The 20,965-nt window shown below is 39.3% G+C and overlaps 1 protein-coding gene across 1 annotated transcript in view; it reads right to left on the bottom strand.

The window, feature by feature from the left end:
• PIEZO2 (piezo type mechanosensitive ion channel component 2) overlaps nucleotides 1-20,965 on the bottom strand; it is a 334,423-nt gene that overhangs the window by 122,660 nt on the left and 190,798 nt on the right. The window contains exons 6-8 of the mRNA XM_050708773.1: nucleotides 18,055-18,217; nucleotides 3,549-3,759; nucleotides 345-558 (exon numbers count right to left, since the gene is read on the bottom strand). Coding sequence (XP_050564730.1) covers nucleotides 345-558; nucleotides 3,549-3,759; nucleotides 18,055-18,217 — 588 coding nt within the window. The remainder of the gene's footprint in view (nucleotides 1-344; nucleotides 559-3,548; nucleotides 3,760-18,054; nucleotides 18,218-20,965) is intronic.

Here is a 20,965-nt window from a genome sequence, read left to right as displayed (position 1 = left end):
GGTTTCCTTTATCTCCTGTCTTAGTCAAATCCTTCTCACTCACATCTGAGCCTCACTAAAATAAAAAATAAAAAAAAATATAAAATAACAATAATAAAATCACCTTGCCCTCCTAACCTGCCCCAGCCCTCTGTATACAATTGCCCAGACAGGACTGTCACCATTGTATCATCCAAAATATTCAGCCTGTTTTACTTCCACTCTTCAAAGACTGAACATGATGTTTCCCAAAGTTACACAGAAAATTTGTCAAAGCATTATGTGGAAGACCATCTGCATCAACATGTGATAACAGAGCATTGCATCATATGTCCACAACTAAACAAGAAAGGGATTTCTCTCACCTGGCGTAGAAATCTTTTGGTGGAACAACCTCCTGGAAGAACTGTAGCTGGTACAGATAAAGCCCAATTATGTGCCCCGCACTGAATATAGCCATTAATACACACAGACAGCTGAATATCAGCGGATCAAATACTTGGCAACAGGACCACCATGTGCACAGGCCCAAAAATACCAAGAAATACACAGCTGAGGTCAAAGATGGCACCATCATACCTGTCAAAACAAAAACGTGAAGGGTTGGAAAAGTGTGGGAAACACCAGCATTTAGTTAATACTTATGTCTGACAAGCGTATTAAACAACTTAATCTAGTTAGGTTTATGCTAATTATTAGAATTAGCTCTTAAGACTGCTATTGGCTGGGAGACTAAAAGGATCTTTTTCTTTTTTTTTTCTTTTTGCTCGATTCACTTATTCCGTACCTTTGACCTTTGTACACAACCACCCTTCAGACCTTGCTCCAAGATGAAATCTTCTCTCACATTTGTAAAGATGTTTTGCAAAGCATGGAGAAAACCAGAAATGTGGCTGCAAGGCCAGCCAATGGAGACACTGTGCCTGAGAGCACTGGCATATTGGATTTCAAAATGAACTGCAAGTACAAGATGCTAAAATTGCATGATGGATGAACAGTGAAAAGCCTTGTCATATAAATCTTGAGATATCTTGAGTTATTAAAAATGAAAAAAAACCTGATACATATACTGAAAATAAAAGGTATCTAGAAAATATTCAGTAGACTTTTTATTCTTTTGACTTTTTAACTCATAGAAACTTGTAATTTGCATATGAAAAGTACTCTGCTGTCTTACCTATGTATATTGATTTTGCTCTTACACAAGTAACAAGAGTATTTCACTTGTGAAAATGTCTGATTGGTGAAGGAGATCTGATGCTCTGTATGTATCCCACAAAAGAAATGATGAAGCAGGAAAGATATACATGTCCAGGAGTGGAAACCAGGAGAAAATGATATAGACCGCTTACATCCAGCTTAGCAGTTCAGTGAGGTCACTGAAGTAACAGTACTGAAGCTAAGAGAACTATGTAGGGATGGCTGCCCCACTTACTTTTAACTTCTTTACTACTGCATCTGAACGCTGCCTTCCTTCAGGACAGATCTGCAGGTTCCCGGTGCCCCGTGGCTCCGGTATGGCCACAGCTACCTTTGCTCTGTGTGCTCCAGGGGTCAGGGTCAGTCCCTGACAGACTTATGACATGCCCGAATGGTAGCCCCAAACATTTCTGTCCCCAGCCTTCATAGAGCAGAGTCCTTGCAAGGCAGCAGGGGACAGAAAGGGTCTCAGAAGGCAGGGGGCTTCACTCTGGAATTTAATGGCAGAAATTGTCAAAAGTTGGCCACAAGCATGGGATGCTGGGCAAAATGTGTACTATAAGCATCCTTATTCACGGTAATTTTGCTTGAGTTTCATTCTTGCAACCTTTTACATCATGCTTCAGACCATGTCTTTAGCCTAGGGTGTTTGTTTCTGCTCTGGCATATAATCTGCTGGCTTTTCCATAGGCTTGCAGTTTTAAAAGCATGACAGAACCACAGGGATCATCTATTCTGACTGTCTCAGTAACACAGGATATAAAATTTTACCCAGTAATTTCTGCAAGCCTATAACTGTATCTTTTCTTCCTTCAAAGAGATACTTTGTCTTAATTTAAACACTTTAGGAGAAGGAGAATATGCAATATCCATAAATAAGTTGTTTATATGGCAAATTACTCTGGCTGTGAAAAATTCAAAATTTATTTCCGGTCTCAAATTCTTTTAAATATTGGATCATATTATAACTTCTGCTAGATTAAATGTCTGCCACAAATATGTAAGTTCTTTGTACCCTTGTCAGTACTTTCAGACTGCAATCAAACCATCATTCATATATATATATATGTTTTTTTTTTCTTGGCACAGTGAATAAGGAAGTATTTAACTAATTAAGCTTGAGGTCTCTCTCTGGAACATAGGCTTCCCAGACCTCAAGCCCTTTTTGTAACTTTCCTTTGAACACCTCCCAGTCCTCAGTGTGTTTTGGAATTACGCAGACAAGCTGCCCAATGCCACCCTGAAGAAAATGCCTCCTACCACTTCTGTGTGATACTTCTGCTTCGTCCTCCATGGGTTACGTTTTGTTTATACTCATGCAACTTCAGAAAGGCACTGAAATAATTTTCATTTGCCTATACCTGTCAGCCATCCTTTTTCATGGCATCTCCCTTGCCTGATGTCACTCTCTACAGTGATCCACATAGCCTATTTTTTCCCCTTTTTAGATTTATTACTTTGAATTTGGCTACATTTAGGGCTGTCAGATGAGTTTGCATTAGTGAAAGAGCCTGCCTTACCAAAAAATCCACATCAGTCCTGTCCTTGTCATCTAAAACACTTGTATACCACCTTTTTATATTTTATATTCTAGCATACTTCTGTGTTACGTATACACTTATACTTCATATGTAGGGATCCTGTTCAAACATCACAGTAGGCAGATAAATGCTAATTTACAACTGCAGGAACATATTTTCAATTAATTTACTACAACAATAATTTTGTGTACTTCATTTATTTCTGTAGCTGATTATGTATTACTAAAGAAAATGTTATATACAATGTTACTGTATCATATCAAAAAAGCTACTTCTACCAACCAACATTAAAGTCACATCAAAAACCATTGTGAAGTCTGATATCACTTTCGTTACACATCGTGGTTCACCTATTAATCACTTCTTTCCTTCTTTCTTTTTCTTTCCATCCTTCCTTCCTTCTCTTTCTCTCTTTCTCTTTCTCTCTCTCTCTTTCTTTCTCCCTTTCTCTCTCTCTTTCATTCTCTCTTTTTTTTAAAGGCTATGCGAATACAGTTCCTTTTTACACTTGGAACTGACAGTACCAAACCTATAAATTCATGTTATTGTCACTTATAATATGCAACCACTCACCATTTGGTTATAACAGAAAATGTAAAAGTCATATATGGAATGATAGGTCCACGTAGTAGTAGTAGCATTAAAAAAAAATAAGCAATTCAGCGTATTCCAATGCCTGCCAAAAAGTTAATTTAAATAAAATCAGCAGCAATTTCTTTTCCCTTAAAAATTTCCATTGTTATTCCCGCAGGTGCCAAAGCGCTGAAAACTCATTTGTTAAATGCATAGTCTAATGGGCTCTGGAGGAAATTTTTCAAATGCACCAACCTGCTGAACCAAGTAAAATTGTAACAACAACTTTTCCAGTGGTGGTTATCATGTTGCCAATAAACTCCCTCAGTTTGGATGCTAGGGAGGCGATTCTACGCAGCAGTTTTAATTTCATCGTTTCCTCAAATTCTGCTTCAACACCGTCTTCATCATCCAGATCTTCTTCATACATCAAAGCATCATCTGGCTCCAACTTTTCTCTTACAGCCTAAATAAGGAGGGATAAAAAAAGAGAGAATGCAAGAGAAAGAGACAAAAAGAGATACGACATTATATATATATATATATATTACTTAACAATGAAGTCTTCTTATAGTCTTTGACTATATGTAAGGAACAAGAGAATTATGAAAGATGTACTGGAGCTAGAGTTGTACATTGATGGCTCCCACTTCAGATCTGTCTCAAGAGAAAAGGATGTTAAGAGTTGTCTCTGAGAAAGACTTCAGTCTTCCTACACATGCACAACAGGCTGCATGTTCATTTCCATATGAAATCTGATCTGGTTTGCTCAGCTTTCTTTCCATCTTGCAATCTATAATCTCAAACTCCTCTTTGGGTCAATGGCTTTGGGTATAAGCTTCATACACTCACCAAAAGTGCCCTTCTGGTTGATGCTCCTAAACTAACCTAACTTTTCAACCCTTTCTCAGACTTTTAACGCAAAATCTGAGTGTGAGTGATCTGAGACAGAACAACAAGGGCTGAGATAAATGGTTAGATAGCTCATGGGTGACAGAAGGGCAGGCTGGGAGAGAAAAACTATATCCAGCAGAGACTCAGGGAAAGAATGAGAAATGATGAGGTTGGCTGATGTTGAAAAAACAGGAGAAAAAGTCAACAAGAGAGAAGCAGTGAAAGCTTGAGTGATCTGCAACAACTTAGCATGGGAAATGAGACCAGTGGCTTAGAACTGCACAATGGAAAAAGGAAAAGAAGGAAATGGGAAAAGGTCTCTCATACTTGAGCAGTTTGTTCGGATTTGGCAGTGGCCTTCACCATCAAGTCTCCATCGTATCTTGGAAACCAGAAGACATACAGAGCTTGAGTGATGCAGACTAAATCATCAACCCACTGTGAGAATCACCAGGATTAGCAGGAGGCCCACCCAGAGATACCATTTATGGAAATATTAGTCATTCACAGGGGCACAAAGGGGCACATATACATATATACATATATAAAAACATATATAAATATATATAAATGCAATAGTTTTGAGCCAGAATCTCACTCTGTAATACATCATAGCTTCTTTGGCACTAATCTGAATTTATATTAGCTAATGTTCTGGCCAAGCAGTATCTTTGTGTGTGAAAGTGAGAAAGAGAGATTATTGATATTTTTCATTAGAATAGCAATGTTATATTTATTGGTGACTTCTGGCAGCAAAATATTCCACACTGACAGATAAGATTGCAGTAGGAATAGCTGAACTCTAAGCCTGCTTAACTCAACCAAATTCTTCAGTACCATTTCGTTATGTAGATTCCCAAAGGGAATAAAATTCTCTCTGGGCTCCTTTATTTCACCTCTAAGCTTGGTGCCAACTTTCTCCTTCTACTTTGGAGCATTAACAATGTTGTGAATGCCCAGAAAAAGCCCGCTCATTCTCAAGAGCATCTATTTTACAGACAACGAAATATATATTAAAAACAGTAGGGCTGATCTGGGAAATCTACCTTTCTCTTGGACATAACTGGCTATTTCACTAACTATACACATTTCAGGACATGCAGCACAAAGAAGTTTACAGTCTGTTCATTGTTGCAGCTCCTTTCTGAGCTCCTGTTTAGACAGGAGCTACTTAAATAGTCAGAAACAATGGCGACAGTAGTCTGAATGATAGACACTGTTCTCAATTCTACCACAGCTGTTTTAGTGAGAAGGGCAAAAGTAATGATCACTTCTTCTTAGGCTGGAATTACTAGATAAATCTGCTCCTCACCTAGTCCTCTTACACTCAGTCCTGCTCTTCCTGGACTGGCTCTACTGCTCTGTGCCTTTAGCTTAATATTTTTCCAGTAAACTGTGAAACTTTCAACAGTATTCACACCCCAAACCAAAGAGAATCAGTGGGATTGCTGGGTATTTAGAAGTTATGAAACAGCTCTCCAGCTATACACAGGACCTGTGTGAAGGAGACCATTGTTTCCTCAGCTAGTGCTTTCAATGTCCTAAAGACAGCAGGCACTAAAACGTGTAATTCCTTAAAATAACGTGAAAGGAATAATTTCAAAATAAATAAGATATTCCAAGGGAGATTTTGAGGACAGGTATCTGTATAAATATCATGAATCTATACTGAACATGAAGATAAGAATCACACATTTTCTACAGCTTAAGGTGAATAGGAGTTCTGTCTAAATTGCTGAGATAGCACTATACATATGCAGGAACAAGACATAAAAGTCTGAAGAGTCACAACAGAAAATAAAAATATATTATCCATATGGAAGTAGAAAAAGTTCTTGAGGGAATAATGTAACAAAATTAAAATATTTTCAAGTCTAAATTGGAGGAAAAAACACTATACTTTCAAAGTTCAAAATAAATAAGAGGACAGAGAAGTAAGAAAATCATGTAAAAACAGCCCAATGAAAGCTGGGACTTTAACTTTTACTGTATTTTCCCCCTCATCGCAGGTGCCGAAAGGTGAATTTCACACCTTGCTGTCATCATTATTTTTTTTTTTAGATTTTCATATCATGATAAAAAGGATCATATTTTTTTTACTTGACAGGACTAATCACTCTTGTTTCGTTGATCAGAAGGATCTTTAGGCTACATTTTGTCTTAACAGTTCAATATTAATAATCTGGTATTGACATACATGACACAGCATGCCCAGGGAAAGGCACTAGGAGGGAGACTACTTCACTCAACTAGGATACTGCTCAGAAGGAGATGATGGTCTAAACTTTCCTTTTCATATGAGGAAGCATAGCTAAAAGCTTGAAAGTTGATGAGTTTGGTGAGGCTGGCCAGGCCCTCTGGGGGCCACCTGTCCCAGCCCCCTGACCCAGCAGGGCCACCCAGAGCAGGGTACCCAGCACCACGTCCAGGCGGCTTCTGAAGGTCTCCATGAGGAGACCCCACGGCCTCTCTGGGCAGCCTGTGCCAGTGCTCGGCCACCCGCACAGCACACAAGTGCGGCCTGGTGCTGAGAGCCTGTGCCCGCTGCCTCTTGTATGGTTACTGGGCACCACAAGAGGCAATGGGCACAAATTAGGGGGTTAGCTTCTGCTAACAAACTTGGTCAGTTTCTGCATCTCTGTTTGCTATCCATAAGTGCTTTTAAGGATGTCCTTACCCTTATTCTGTCTCGCAGTGGTCTTATTCATGCCATTCATTTTCAGTGAAAAGACTTTGAGAGCTAAACAACTATGGGCTTCGCTTTTTGTATACAAACATATCCCTTTGCAATTTGGTATCCAAGGTGAAGTGAAGTATCCGGAAGGCTGTGTTCCTTTTCTGAAGCAGCTGAAAGGCCATGTTCCAATGTATATCAAAAAGACAAACTTTGGATTCCCCCGGTCTCATATCCACCACCAACCAACTGGATTAGCTTGCGATGGCTTTCCAGCTTTTCACATTGAACACTTCAAATTGCCAATGGCAGGCAAACAGTGAACAGCTTTTACATCCAGCATGGTGATAATGTGCCTGTTGTTTTAACACTTTCTGATGATTAAATAGCCATGCAAGTACACGCTCATCACAGAACACCATTACTCCAGTCAGGCTGTTTTGCAAAGCTCTTTTTACTACGTGGATTAGTCCAAAGCTACAAACCCATGCTACATAGGCTACAGTTAGAAAAATACTTTTACTTCCATAATAAATTACTTATTATGCAATTACAGGATCCCTGTGGATGCTGATTAAATCAAATAAACTTCTCCATTCAAGGAGTATAGAGCATTTGTGAAGTCATAAACATGTGTTTCCATGACCTTTGCTCTGCAGAGCAGGGCCCCAGGACTTTTTATAAACAGTCTAAATGCAGTTTAGGTTTTTCAGCAATCGTGTGCAAGTCCCAGGAGTATTTATTGTAAAACATTTTTTTAAACTGCCAAATTGAGATAGAGCACAGGCAAGGAAACAGTATCGCCTCTGTGGCAGCTACGGCAGCCACTATTGCGGCCAGGGCCAGAATGTCCATTAGCTACTTTGGGGGCTGGTTTATTAACATCCAACTTTTACATGTTTCATCTGGTACAGTATAAACACTGCTACATAAAGATATCCTCTAGTCCCAGAGATATATTTACTAACAGGAAGCTCTAACTCCAACCAAAAGCCCATTCTTGCTTCAGAACATTCCTTGCTTTGTACCTGTGTTTACTGCTATTGTGTCTGTAAACACAAATTCGCTTTCTTATTGACTTTACAATTCTAGAAAGGAAAAGAATGCAATGCTTCAAAAATCCAAACGAGCAACAAAAACTAACTAAGGATACACAAGTCTCTCCAAATGAATGCAAATTGCACGGCTGTGAATGCACTGCATTAATTATCAGCACCTTTCAAGCATGCACTGCTAAGCTCACAAGAGTAAGTTCTCATGAGAGTTCAGGTGCTTCCTCCTTCCAGTTGGCTGATAAATGCTGTACAAATAGCTTCTTTTGCAGTATTTTGACATTTCCTCCTAGCCAGTACCAGGAAATAAACAGAGAGGAGTGTGAAAATGAAAAATAAGGCTGAGAAAAATGTACAGTTAGGTGAACTCTGCCAACTTTTTTTTTTTTTTTTAACGTGTTGCTTCCAGAACTTTTAACAATTGTTAAATGGATTCTGCTGTGTCAGCTCAATTTATGTGTATATTATGTGGGCACTTGAAAAGCTATAGAGAGATGCAGGCTTGAGCCTCATTATCCAAGTCAATGTTGAGATTACTTTTTTTTTTTCCAATGTCCGGATCACGGGCAGCAGAAATGCAACCTGCAATTATGTGTGTAGTAGTGTCCTGGTTTCAGCTAGAATACAGTTAATTTTCTTCCTAGTAGCTGGTACAGTGCCATGTTTTGGATTTTTGATGAAAACGGTGTTGATAACAGAGGGATGTTCCAGTTGCTGCAGAGCAGTGCTCGCACAGAGCCAAGGACCTTTCTGCTCCTTGTGCTGCCCCACCAGCGAGGAGGCTGGGGGTGTACCAGGAGCTGTGGGGGGATACAACCAGGACAGCTGGCCCAGGCTGGCCAAGGGGATGTCCCATACTGTGTGAGGTCATGCTGAACAATAAAACCGGGGGTGGATTTGGCCAGGGAAGCTACCATTGCCTGGGGAGTGGCTGGGCATCAGTTGTTGAGAGCTGAGCAATCATGTTGTCTATCACTTGTCTTTTTTTTTTTTTAATTCTTATTTTCTTCCCTCTCTTATTAAACTGTCGTTGACATGAGTTCTCACACTTTTACCTCTTTTTGATTCTTTCCCCTACCCCACTGGAGGGGAGCTGCATGGTGCTGAGCTACCTGCCAGGTTAAACCACCATAGGCAGCAGTACCTGAGATGGCAGAAACCTCGCATCCCAGCAGCGCCCCTAGTGCTGACAACCCCTTGCTCCCAAGGCAGCCTGCCCGTCCTGCGGCTGCACTCTGCACAGAGCCTCTGTGAGGGAGAGCCTGAAAACAGCTCTGGAAGAGCAGGGTGGGAGCTCGCTGATTTAAGCACACTCGTGCTGCCTCCACATTACCATCAAGGCTGCAGAGCTCACCCCAGCAAGCAGACGCTTTCTGGAGCCTGTTCCTTCCTCGGCCCCCTCTGCAGCAGCCTTACCTTGTAACTATTTTGTCACCTTTAACTAGAGATGGTATTTTTATTCTGTACCTGTGACAGAGTAGCACAGAAACACTTTATTCGACATCTTTTATAAGCCATTCAAGCTGTTACTGTGACCAATCTTCTGGACTTCCCCTTTATTAAAAATAAAAATGTAACATATTGAACTGCTGGGTTTAGGAATCACCTGAGACAAGCTATATGATTCAACCATGTTAGTGCCAGAAGAGCTATAGGAATAGACTGTCTCTCTACTATCACATGGTTTTAGTCCAATTTCCTCCACAGTGCCTAAGCTGGTGCACTCAGTTGAGATGGACCATATCAGAACATGGCTCAGTTCCTACTTTTAAGCTTGCTCAAAAAGCCTTTTTGTATCCAAAAAGCTCTTAAATATATATTTTTAGAAATGAGATAGTTACAGGACTAGGAGGAATTCATTACCTAACTAGTAGTAGGAGCAGCACCTCTAAATATACCCTAAAAATGCATATAGAAAAATTAATCAGAATAACATAATATTCTCTAGACAGACCCAGCTATGAGTCTGGAAACAGAAATTTAAGTGCTATTTATTTTACCATCAAAGGAACTGCAAACCCTAATGGGATATAAACGACTGGAGGTTTAACCTGCAGTCAATACTAAACCACACTTAGGTAACCATTTATCGAATTTCTAATTTTGCAAGAAAGTGGGGAACTCCACAGTCCTGCTGAAGCATCAACGTGTGACGAGTGGAGCCCGCCTGCTTTTTCAACCATAGAATAGATACAAAATCTTTCATACTGATAATTTCCATGTCATTCAACTGGGGAATTGTAGAAATGGGGCTGCCCAGCAAGAGGATCTTCTTCAAGAAGAAGTGCTCAAAGCAAGCTCAGATGGATCTACAGAACCTTCCCCTACACATGCATAGAGGAGGGAGGGCTGTGGACCACAAGCCCAGGCAGAAGAAGAAAACCACTCTCAGAACTCAGCAGTCTACACTCAGTCAGTACTTCACTGAGTAACTTCAGGGGAAAAATCTGCTAAATGAGCAGAACTAATCAAATGTGAGACAATTGCAATAAGCATTTTGGTAGGTGTTAAGTAATAAGAGAGGCATTTTGGAATTTGAATGGTATTCTAAAAGTTATATTACACTGAAAAGTCCTAAATTAAGTCCTATAATCTTAATGAAGAATTTTATAACTGATCTAAAGCATGCTAAATCTTGGGTTTACAGTCTACATAGGACTATATAAAATTGACAGGGCTGTGCCATCAAAAATAACTTCCAACGTCTTTGTGGGGTTTAATAGTAATGATGGACATGCATTGCAATAGTAAAATCTCTTTTGGGAAAGTCATTCATTACAAAAAAATGATCAGGGTATTTACTGGAAGCACATAGGGACAGTGTCATTTAGAGATTCAGAGGAAATGAGAAAAAAAAAAAAAAGACGACCATAGCTCTGAAGCAGGATAACAGGAAGACAACTCATTAAATCCTTTATACAATAGATATTGTACTGAGAGGACCAAAGATTATTTCACTTCCCAATGTACCTACCGCACCTGAGCAAACATCAAGTGATTTCAGCACAAGATTCACTTGGCAAATATGGAAATACAGTTTCACATCTCAGCTTCAAAAAGCTGTTAGGTGTATAAGCCAAATGCAAAAGAGAGGGGAACTCACAGGCAGAATTTAGTGGTTTGGCCTGAGAAGATTAAACATGGTGTTTTAGTGAAAACGAAATAGGAAGACTCGGGTTATGACTACAAGGCACAATTCAGTATGAACCCTAAATGAGCTACTGCAGGTATGTGAAGCTGCATAGCACCCATATGCAGTAATTCCTGGACCAAGAAATATACACTTTGTACCATTATCCATCTTGCTGAGAAGCACAATAAATAGCCCGACTGGAGTGCTGTGGTTATTGCAGTATTGCCTCAGCTCTTATAGATGTAGCCTGGGTACTTCTCCTGTGCTGCTCCATAGAACCACAGATTACCGGAATGAACAGGAGAATGGAATATCTAACCTACAACAGGATCCAAAATTGCTTGACTTCTTTCATCTTGCAAAACAAGCATCAAAAAAATACATCTTTTCTCCCAAAATATCAGGGAAATAAATGCTGGAGAAGGAAAGAATATATTGAATCAAAAGAGCACATGAACTAAAAGGGTTGTAATGCAGTTATGAATAAATGTACAGCCTAAATTAGAGGTTTTCTAACCACCAGAAAAACAAAATTACAGAACATGACTGTGCCAAGAGCAATGGGATGAAGAAAAACTGCTCTGTGTTCAAGATGGTGCTTCCTGCCTTCCAGAGGGAATTGTATGATACAACTGCCTGAAACACTAGGAGAGTGAATTCAGATCCCTTCTTGAACTGTGTTATTCATCACTTACACTGTCCAAAGGAAACAATATTCCAGTATCTTGCTCTCCTGGCTGACAGCATTGTACCTAAAAACTCAGAACTGAGGACTGTTAGGAGGGTAAACCAGTAAGCCCAGTGAAGAGCTGCCACAGGAAGAATTTCATCACGCATCTGTCCTATTTCTAACCAAACCAGGACAGGTGCATGCTAAACAGGACAAGTTTCATGCTGAACAGGCTAACAGCATTTGGTAAAACATAACATATTGCACGATACAACATTATGTAGCTGAGGCACTGTTGTAGTGTAATTGCATATTTGTGTTAAGACTTATCCAAAGACACGTGCATCAAACAAGAAGCTAATGTAACTTGTAAACTTTTGACCCCCGTTAAGATAAGATGCATTTGAGTCGTTACTGAGGGAGGCAGCTGGGTAAGGTCTGGCAAACTTCACTACTACAAACACTGCAAGCATAGCGATAAGGGAACCTCACCTACTGTCTTTAAACCACAGAAATAAGGTATTAAATCTTACTCACACCACGTTCAAAGCACACTAAGACTAGCTGGGTCTGGACCAGTCCTCCAGAGGTCAAAACTAAAGAAATATACTGTCTATAACATTTATAATAATATTTTATTATTATTATATTTATAATTTTTATTAGAAAAGGTGAGCAAATGCTGTACTAAATAGAGATGCCAATGAAAAAGAAAAAAAAGACAAGGTAAAGAGAAAAAAATAAAAAATAAGGTGTCATCAGTAAGCTAAAACAATCCAAGAAGTTCCTTTCCTATCTAAAAAAAATTTTTTCCCCTCTTTGTCACTTGTAGCATTTTCTGCAATAGCTGGAATGCTTATTTACTGTCCCTGAAGAAAAGCAAATAGTGAAGGAGCAGATGTAGCAGATGTAGGGATGTAGGGAAGTCATGGACAGAGGGCTCCACATCACTGAGAGCTAATCAAGCCAGGTGAATGTTTGATTCTGGTAAAATACAGTTAGATGAAGATAAATACAAAGCAATAAATAATCTCAGGAAAACTATTCTCATCCCAGGAAAAGAGGATGATCATCTAGACAGGGTAATGGGCCCCACTGTAAAAAGTTCAAAGGACACCAGACCTGCAGGCACAAAAAAGAGTGAGACATCAGCAACTACAAGGAATAGGATATCAGATCTTTCTCAGAATTGTGCCCTAGTCTGAACTAGTTCTCCATATTACACAGGATGTCCAGGTAGATGATGCACTAGTAGATTCACCCAATCTAACAGTCTCTGAGTCTAACAAAGAATGAAATAATACCATCATTCAGATCAACAATAAACCTTGCCTGTAATGCTCAGGCATTGATATTCCCTGTAGCTCAAGAGGATATTGCAGAACTATAGCTGTTTCAGAGAAAAAATAATGAAAATGACCAAAGAAATGGAAAAAAAGTACAGGGATTGCTTACCTTTTAAAGAAAAAAATATTTCAGATAATAAATAACTTAATTTTTCTTATACCATCTCACCTTGTTTTACAACATGTAATACAAGGGATGTTCCATAAAATTAAAGGGTGTTAAGTTTAAAATAAAATCTGAGAGAAGTTATTAAATTGTGGAAGTCTTTGCTTCATGACGCTACCAAAGCCAAGAAATTAATGACGTTTTAAAAGGGACTGGATAATTATATGTTTAACAAGATTATCCAGAGTAGCTATAATTAACAACAAAATTTTTGGAAGGGATATGAAACCACATGTTTTAGGATTAAAGCCAGTCTCTTACTAGGAGAGATCAGGATGAATTGTAATGTCAGAGATGGGGAAAAGGGTTATCCCTTAGTTGCTTATTGTGGTTATCCACAAGGTACCAGCTACTTCCTGTACAGCAAGGATACTTGTCTAAATGGGCAACTTCTAGACTCTGAAGTCCTTGTACAAAGCATGGAACATGTGCAGCTCTCAGAGCTTGCCTGTTCTGTCCTGTACATATCGCAACCGCATTGGGAGACCTGGATCAAGAGAGTTCTCAACGTACTGCGTGCCTGATGTAGGCATAGGACAAATAGCCTTAGCCTCTCAGCCTACTGTTTAGAAAGAGAAAGTTGGAAAACTGAGCATTATGACTGTTCCTATTTGCCAAGGGACACAGAAGCAGAGATGAAGTAATAGGCTCGAGGACACAAAACAAGTTTGTGGCCGAAGTGAGAACCTCCCAACTCCAGTCCAAGCCAAGCTCTCCTTGCATTCTTCCCACAATTCAGTTTCTTTTAAAACAATTTCCTCTATTTTTTTTCCTTTTTTTTTTTCCCTCTTTTTAGGATCCCAAACAAATCCCTGTCTTCCATAAAAAAAGGAGAGGGATGAAGGCTTTGGGGTCATGCTAGCCTCAGATTATGGAACAAAGTCCAGACCCAGCAGTCCCCTTCACTTTCTAGAAGAGCATGGATGAGAAACAAGCTTGAACAGGCAAGGCAGTAAGTGCTGTGGAAGAAGCTGCACTGAAGACTACAACTGTTTATTTCAATTAAGATCAACACCTCCCATAAAGCTGAAGTTACGCAATCTCACTAGGATTTTTTTTTCCCCTGTCACTTATGTTACTAGGCAATTCATCCAGTCTCGAGAAAAGGCTACTTCCTTTCTAATACCTATCAGACTGTATATACTGAATCTGCATTTTGGCATATAAGCCACCATCTGCACCAAATCAAAAATGTCATACTTTCAGCTGCAGCTGGGAGTTAACTGTTCTCTCTCATTTTCTTCCACCTTTTACACCTCATGACTGGCATTGTGCTTTTCAGCATTTGCAATCCGGGCCTGTCTCCAGCTGAATTCACCTGCTTTAAATTTTCTGAGCCCTAATAAAAAAGGCCTGCAGACACGTTTGCTCCAAGTGTGCAACCATTTAGGGGTGGTAATGAGTTGGACTGCAGCCTGGTATCTGGCAGACCTTCCTACTTCATGACTCACTGTTAATTAAAACCACACTCTTTGCTTATTCCTGGGATAGCGTTACTTACAAATAATTGAGAGTCTCTCACTGCCTTCCAACCTCCTCCCCCCAGTTCTGTTCTGTAGAATACACTTTTCTGACGGAGATCTGTTTCCCTTAAAGTTAGATGCAGTATAATGAAGAAGGACATCCATTTTTCAATGAATCCTTGTTGTCCTTAATTTAGATTCTGATACTTTTTCTCATTTTGAGTTGCATCTTAATCCGTGAGCAATCCGATCCATTGTGCTCTGCAGCTGGTTTCTGGAGGCTACTGCCATGACGAAGTACAGCATAGAGTCGAGAACCACAAACTGCTACTCAACTCCAGGATTTTTTTCCGCATATCCATTTAAAAACTGAAGTGTGATGGATTCACACAGAGCTTTGAAAAGGTCACTTTCAGAAATACTAAAGCAATTATTTAACATGTTTTCTTATATGTAAATTTTGGAAGGAGTAGATACACTGCCATTTGTTTTTTAATTTAGCCTGTTTCCAAAGTATTCCATGCTCCACCAAACCGTAGAGGTCTTAGAATTGCTCAGGGTAAGAAATTTCATGCAAAAAGAAAGTTGTACAACAAATTCTCTGCTTTTGCTTGGAAGTCAGAGCGCTGATATCTTGACGTATAGAACTACATGTGGCTAGGCATCTGGCAATCTGAAAAGCCACCTCTCTTACAGTTCTGTTGAAACTGCTCAAATCAGCTGATGTATTCTTAACAAAATCTCATACCATGAATCTCTGATGAATGGTGGCAGGAACTCTCAGCAAAATCTCTTCAACTCTGGAATTGGCTGTGGAGTTGGTCTAATAAACCCAGGACTATTTCCCTTGGAGGCACAGTACCAAGCTCAACACTCCTCCTGAAGCGTTTGTTTGTAGGGCAGTTATTGCTGTAACTCATTTTGTGTTTGCTAATTCAATGGAGTTACAGCATCAGTACAGAGCCATGGCAATACACAGCCACAGCCAGCTAATGCCAAAGTCAAAGAACTGATCAATTACTTTTGCCTTTTCCAGTGGACTTTACCAATGAAGAATTGAAAATTATCATGTAAAACCCACACGATTTGGATCCATTTCATACCATGCCAATATTTTCCCAAATTCAGACACTCAGCTGCATGCTCTGCATATGCATTAGGTTCCTTACAGTCAGCCCTGCCAATTCCTAGCGGATTCAGCTGCTTCTGTAGCCTTCTCCTAACTGGCAGAAAAGATTCCAGGATGTTATATGCAGACACCTACAAAGAGAAAGCTGAAGTTTGGAAAAACGTGTTTAATGGGTATTTAATTTTCCACTCTCCATTTCACTCCATTTTTAAAAAACAAGCAGTTTATTCTGATGTAGATCCATCATTTCATCTGTGAAGATCAGAATTTCTCAAAGCACTGGGGAATACCTCACATGACAGTAACTATTACATTAAAAAAAAAAAAGTGGAAGAATTTTTGGTGCCACTATATCTAAACACAGCTGCCGTGTTCACTAAATAATCTATAATACGTACAGATCACAGAATATAAATAATATTTGCTGGGTTTTGATGTGAAGAAGTAAAATATATTTATGCAGATTTCCATCTGCCCAGCACAAGTATTTCTTTGCAGTCAAAGTTTTCTCTTTCTTCTCCCACACACTCTACCTTTGTGGAATATTCTGGCACATTTAATTGCACCAGTGGATTGCCTTGAGGTAGCTGTGAGTCTACGACCCATCCAATTTAAAGCTACTCTCTGTTCTGGGTGATCAGTGCTGGTTAGCTCAGTTTTTTCCTTGCATTCCAGGCAGACGCCTATTGAACACAGCCTGGCAGCCAGCACCCATCCCCTCCAGAAGACTGAGCTCCCTTCTCCTACCCAGACTCTAGGCTCTGAACTAACCCAAAAGCGAGTATTTTAACATCATCATCTAGATCCAGAGGAACCTCTGCATGTCCTTTTGTCTTTCTTTTGAGTTTCTGCTATCAGATTACTCCTGTTTTATGCATGTGCAAACACATTTTCTATCCAGGAGATCAAGGTCTTCAGAAAAGTCGCTCAGAGCCCACTTTGGTGAAAAGTAGCTCTTTTAAGAGAGAAAGACTGAACACAAAGCATGCCAATTAGCCACATTTCTCAGCTCTTCAAGTGTCTGCCCTTATGGATACAGCCCCAGATCCTGGTCTGCTGCTAAACCCATTCTGCACAGCTCCAGTGATAAAGCAGATTTAAAGCATTTAAAACTGGCTTCCCAGAGACAAGGCAAAACCTCATGTTTTCTGATCACACCAAAGTCTACATATCCTCCAGTGTGTAGTTAAAAGGTGCAATCTTCAGGCAATTCTCAGATGTAAGGAGAGCCCATAAGAATTACAAGCAACCAAATGTAAAGCACAGTCCTGACACTGATCTGTCTTGTGCTAGAAACTTGCCTAGCTTCTGGCAATACCACAATCCAGACAACATGGCAACACACAGAGAGATTTTTCCCCCTCTGCAGTAGCACCAAAATGGGCAGTTGATCCCCTAAATGCTCTACTCACTTCAAAATGCAATTTCTATTGGAAATGAGCAACTTTTAACTGTCTCCCCTAGAACTGGAATTTTGAGAGCAAAGAAAAAAAAGCATTCCACCCATACGTAAAACAAGACAGAAGATGAGACGCACAGCACGCTAGACAGTCTGATAAAAAACATGTTAAGATTAGTAGTGGGAATCCCTCTGCACCCTGGGCTAAATTCCCACTGTGGCTTTTTATATTATAAGATCGTTTCCCTCTTTCTGTGGAATTTTCTGCATTCAGTGTCTCTGCCATTCTTCTTCTCACCAGTACATCAACAGTTCCAGCTAAGCCATTCTCAAAAATTATCATCAAGCTTACTCCACTGTTTGTATAACCACTGTTTTAGGTAATTCATTCCACAAATGTAATGCACAATCTCTCTTCTCTTCTCCTAAGAGTCATTTCTGATCATCACTCAGATGCTGCTGTTACTCTTCAATACCAAGTTTGGAAATATGGATGCTATCTAAGAAACTGGACAATGTATGTAGCAAAAAACTTGTCAGACTTGACCAGCAGCTCTGGTGAAAAAACACCTTGTGATCAACTGCTGTGATCATCTGTTAACTCAAAACAACTTAAAAACTCCAGTAGCAAATCTATCACTTTCCACATTCTGCTTTGTTTTCTCAAGACATTAACAGAAGTTTCTCTACTTAAAAATCAATTGTTTAGTTTCCTGAAAGTAAGTTTACTTAGCATATCTCATGCTCATAAACCATTTCAGAACACAACTCAGACAAGAATACCGAAGCTCACTATTAGCTCTAAGTTGTACAGACAGAAATGTGTATTTGATACCATTTCCTCATTTTCAAATTGTGTGTTGCACTGTGCTGCGTCCTCAGTTACTGGCTTCCGAACCATGCTGCGGCAGAGGAGCCATATTGACAGGCTAGCAATGAACATCCCAATGTCTGGTACAAATAGTCTGATCACGTTGCCAGCATCTGCTCCTTTCACACTGTATGGGATGAAAAAAATAAAAAAGAACAACAAAGAAACATTTGTTACTTCTAATGACATTTTCAACTGGAACAGAAAGTTAGCTCAAGGCAAACAAAAACCCCCAAAATACAGTAATAACGAAAGCTTCAGAATACTGGAAATATGAAGATGATCAAGGAACTTTAGACAAGCAGCTATTTTTGCTCTCCAGAAGTACAGAATAAGGGATTTTTCACTGGGAGCTCACATATTCATATTTTATTGATACTTAGTATTTTGATTAACACAAGTCTGAATCAATTTTGTGGTGAGCAACACAGGAATGTCTTTCAAATACAACAAGAAACATTTCGGGTGAGTTCCTAGAAGATCCATGTGTGTAAATCACAGTATCTTTATTGACATTCTTGGCAAAGTCAAGAGCATCCAGCTCTACCAGGGTGGTCAAGCGAAGACAAGATAGCTTTCACATCTCTCCTGAGGGGTGACATGGTTGGGAGGGTCTGTAATATTTAATATCCTTTATTATGTTACCACTTTAATATGTGAATATGTTTTATTCAGCCAGACCTCTTGAATACCTCTTTTTTTTTTTCCCCCAGTATTTAAGTACTAGCATGTAAGTACTAATATTTTAATATTAAAGAAGTAGTGCTAGGTCCCCATATAGAAAAACTTGTTTCTCCTCTCTAACATCTGCAAGACGGGATGACATGTATTTACAGAAGAAATTGCACTGCTTTGTTCTGTAGATTTAAATGTTCAGGCTGAGAAATATGGCTTTATGGGTTTGAATTTGGTTCACTGTTAAAATAGCTTGGATTCAGATTTAGTGGCACAATGAATAGTTTAAGTTGTTACATGTACTTACTGAACTATTAACTTTTATTAGTGAGAGAATATAATTGTAATGATTTGAAAATATACAGTGTGTACCTGCCAATCATGAAGTTAATACATTTTAGATATGCAATTCTGATTTTAACAGATTTTTTTAGGGCTTTATTTCTATACTCAGTTCTGAGGACAGGTGAGGAATCTGTATAGCTCCTTGGGTTTAGGTGAGGAAGCTAGACTACCTCTTCATAGCCTGGAGGTTGCCAAGGTATAAAACCTTGATAAGTTATTTTATAGATAGAAAAGAAGATATCCCCTTTGGCCTTTCTTTACCATAACACTTTTAGACAAAAAGCTTTGTGTGAAGGAGTTACCTGTGACTGCTGCAGTTAGCCAGCCTGCTAGCAGATGTGGAATATCTAAAATGCCTATTATGTGATTAGGACATGACCACTGTTTGGAATCTTGTTGACCTGCTAATATAAATTAAAAATCAACTCATACATTTCTTTACTTTTTGCCATTACTACTGCTAACCCTGCTTTTCCAGTTCTGTACATCTTACAAAACAGTTTATGCCCAGATTAAGTAGGATAAAGTGATCAGAGACTAGCTTTAACGATTGTTTCAATAGGTAGGAATGACTGCGTCATGGGAAGCAGTGACCAGTGTGCAGCTCAGCGGGATACTGCACTATAGCACAACTACAAAATGGACTAAGAAGTACTACAGAATTGGTTCAAAACAGGAGAGGGAAAATTCAAGCTCTAATTCTTTTTCTTCCCACACTCAGAGCCAGACATAAAATAAACTGATAAGGTGCTAGCTAAGAAAAAATAATTAATATTTGAAATTGCAACTCCTTGTAAAGGGAAAAGAAAGAAATTGCAATTGTGCAACCAGCAACTTTCTTCCTTGGATGCTCTTTGCTGTTGTAGATTAATTTGGAATGGTCATGCACTCTGTGACAGCTAAGTAGCTTCAAAATGTTTCATTAATGCCATCAAGTAGTACTGAAGCAGAAAAATAATTAAGTAACTGAAAGGCTTGTAAAAGAATTATGTGGCTAAGTCCTCACTGGACTGCTTGCACATTTCCTGTGCTGCTGCTTCAAAAAATACATGCTGTAAAGGCAACTGGTATATGACAGGACAGCCAATCTGTTTAACATTACAGAACATGAAAGCTTGACATGTCGGTTCATTTTGCAGTGTTCTAGCTCTTATTGTCACCGAAGATTAGCTAGTCAAGGCACTGAGTTTGCACTTTATCCTTTGCCAGAAAGTAGTAAAAAATACACTTTTAATAAACTAAACTCCCAACAACAATGCACGCAGTATTCACAACAAAAACTAATTAGTTTCTCTTATCCTGATTGCTATGCTGCAAACTGCCTATTAAGGCTATGTTCCTAAACATATCCCAACAGAATCTGCATTCTTGATTCTGAAAAGTATCGCTTGGGCATTTTTTTTAAAAAAGAGTTAAAAAACCCACTGAAACTAGTTTTAATTAGTGTAAGAATAGTATACATCTGCTAGTCCTATGTTGAAAAAAGGATCATGTATATGTAATACCCCTATAAAAAGGCTTTTCCTGTACACAGATATGGAGTCCTGCCTAAAATTAATTTTGCATCATGACTGAACTTAAGGCACAAATCCATCGGCTTCAACCACGCCCACACAAACAAGTATAAAGCCTTCAAAAATCAGTGCTTTTGAGTTGCACCAGGTTCTCCTTCCTCACATTGTACTCCCATGGAGCCAGGCTGGGTCGTCCTCCACGTCTCCTGTCTCCCACTCCCCAGAACAAGGGGAGACCCCTGAGGGAGCACTGCCTTTGTCCTGGCTCACATTTCTTTCCACTAACCTAAACCAAATGCCTCTGATTTTTCAAAATAAAATCATTAAGTATGTTGTTGTGA

This window comes from Cygnus atratus, chromosome 2, assembly GCF_013377495.2.
Source record: "Cygnus atratus isolate AKBS03 ecotype Queensland, Australia chromosome 2, CAtr_DNAZoo_HiC_assembly, whole genome shotgun sequence".
NCBI classification, from domain to species: Eukaryota; Metazoa; Chordata; class Aves; order Anseriformes; family Anatidae; genus Cygnus; species Cygnus atratus.
The sequence above is the reverse complement of the archived record's forward strand: the minus strand, read 5'-3'. Positions and strand labels throughout refer to the sequence as shown.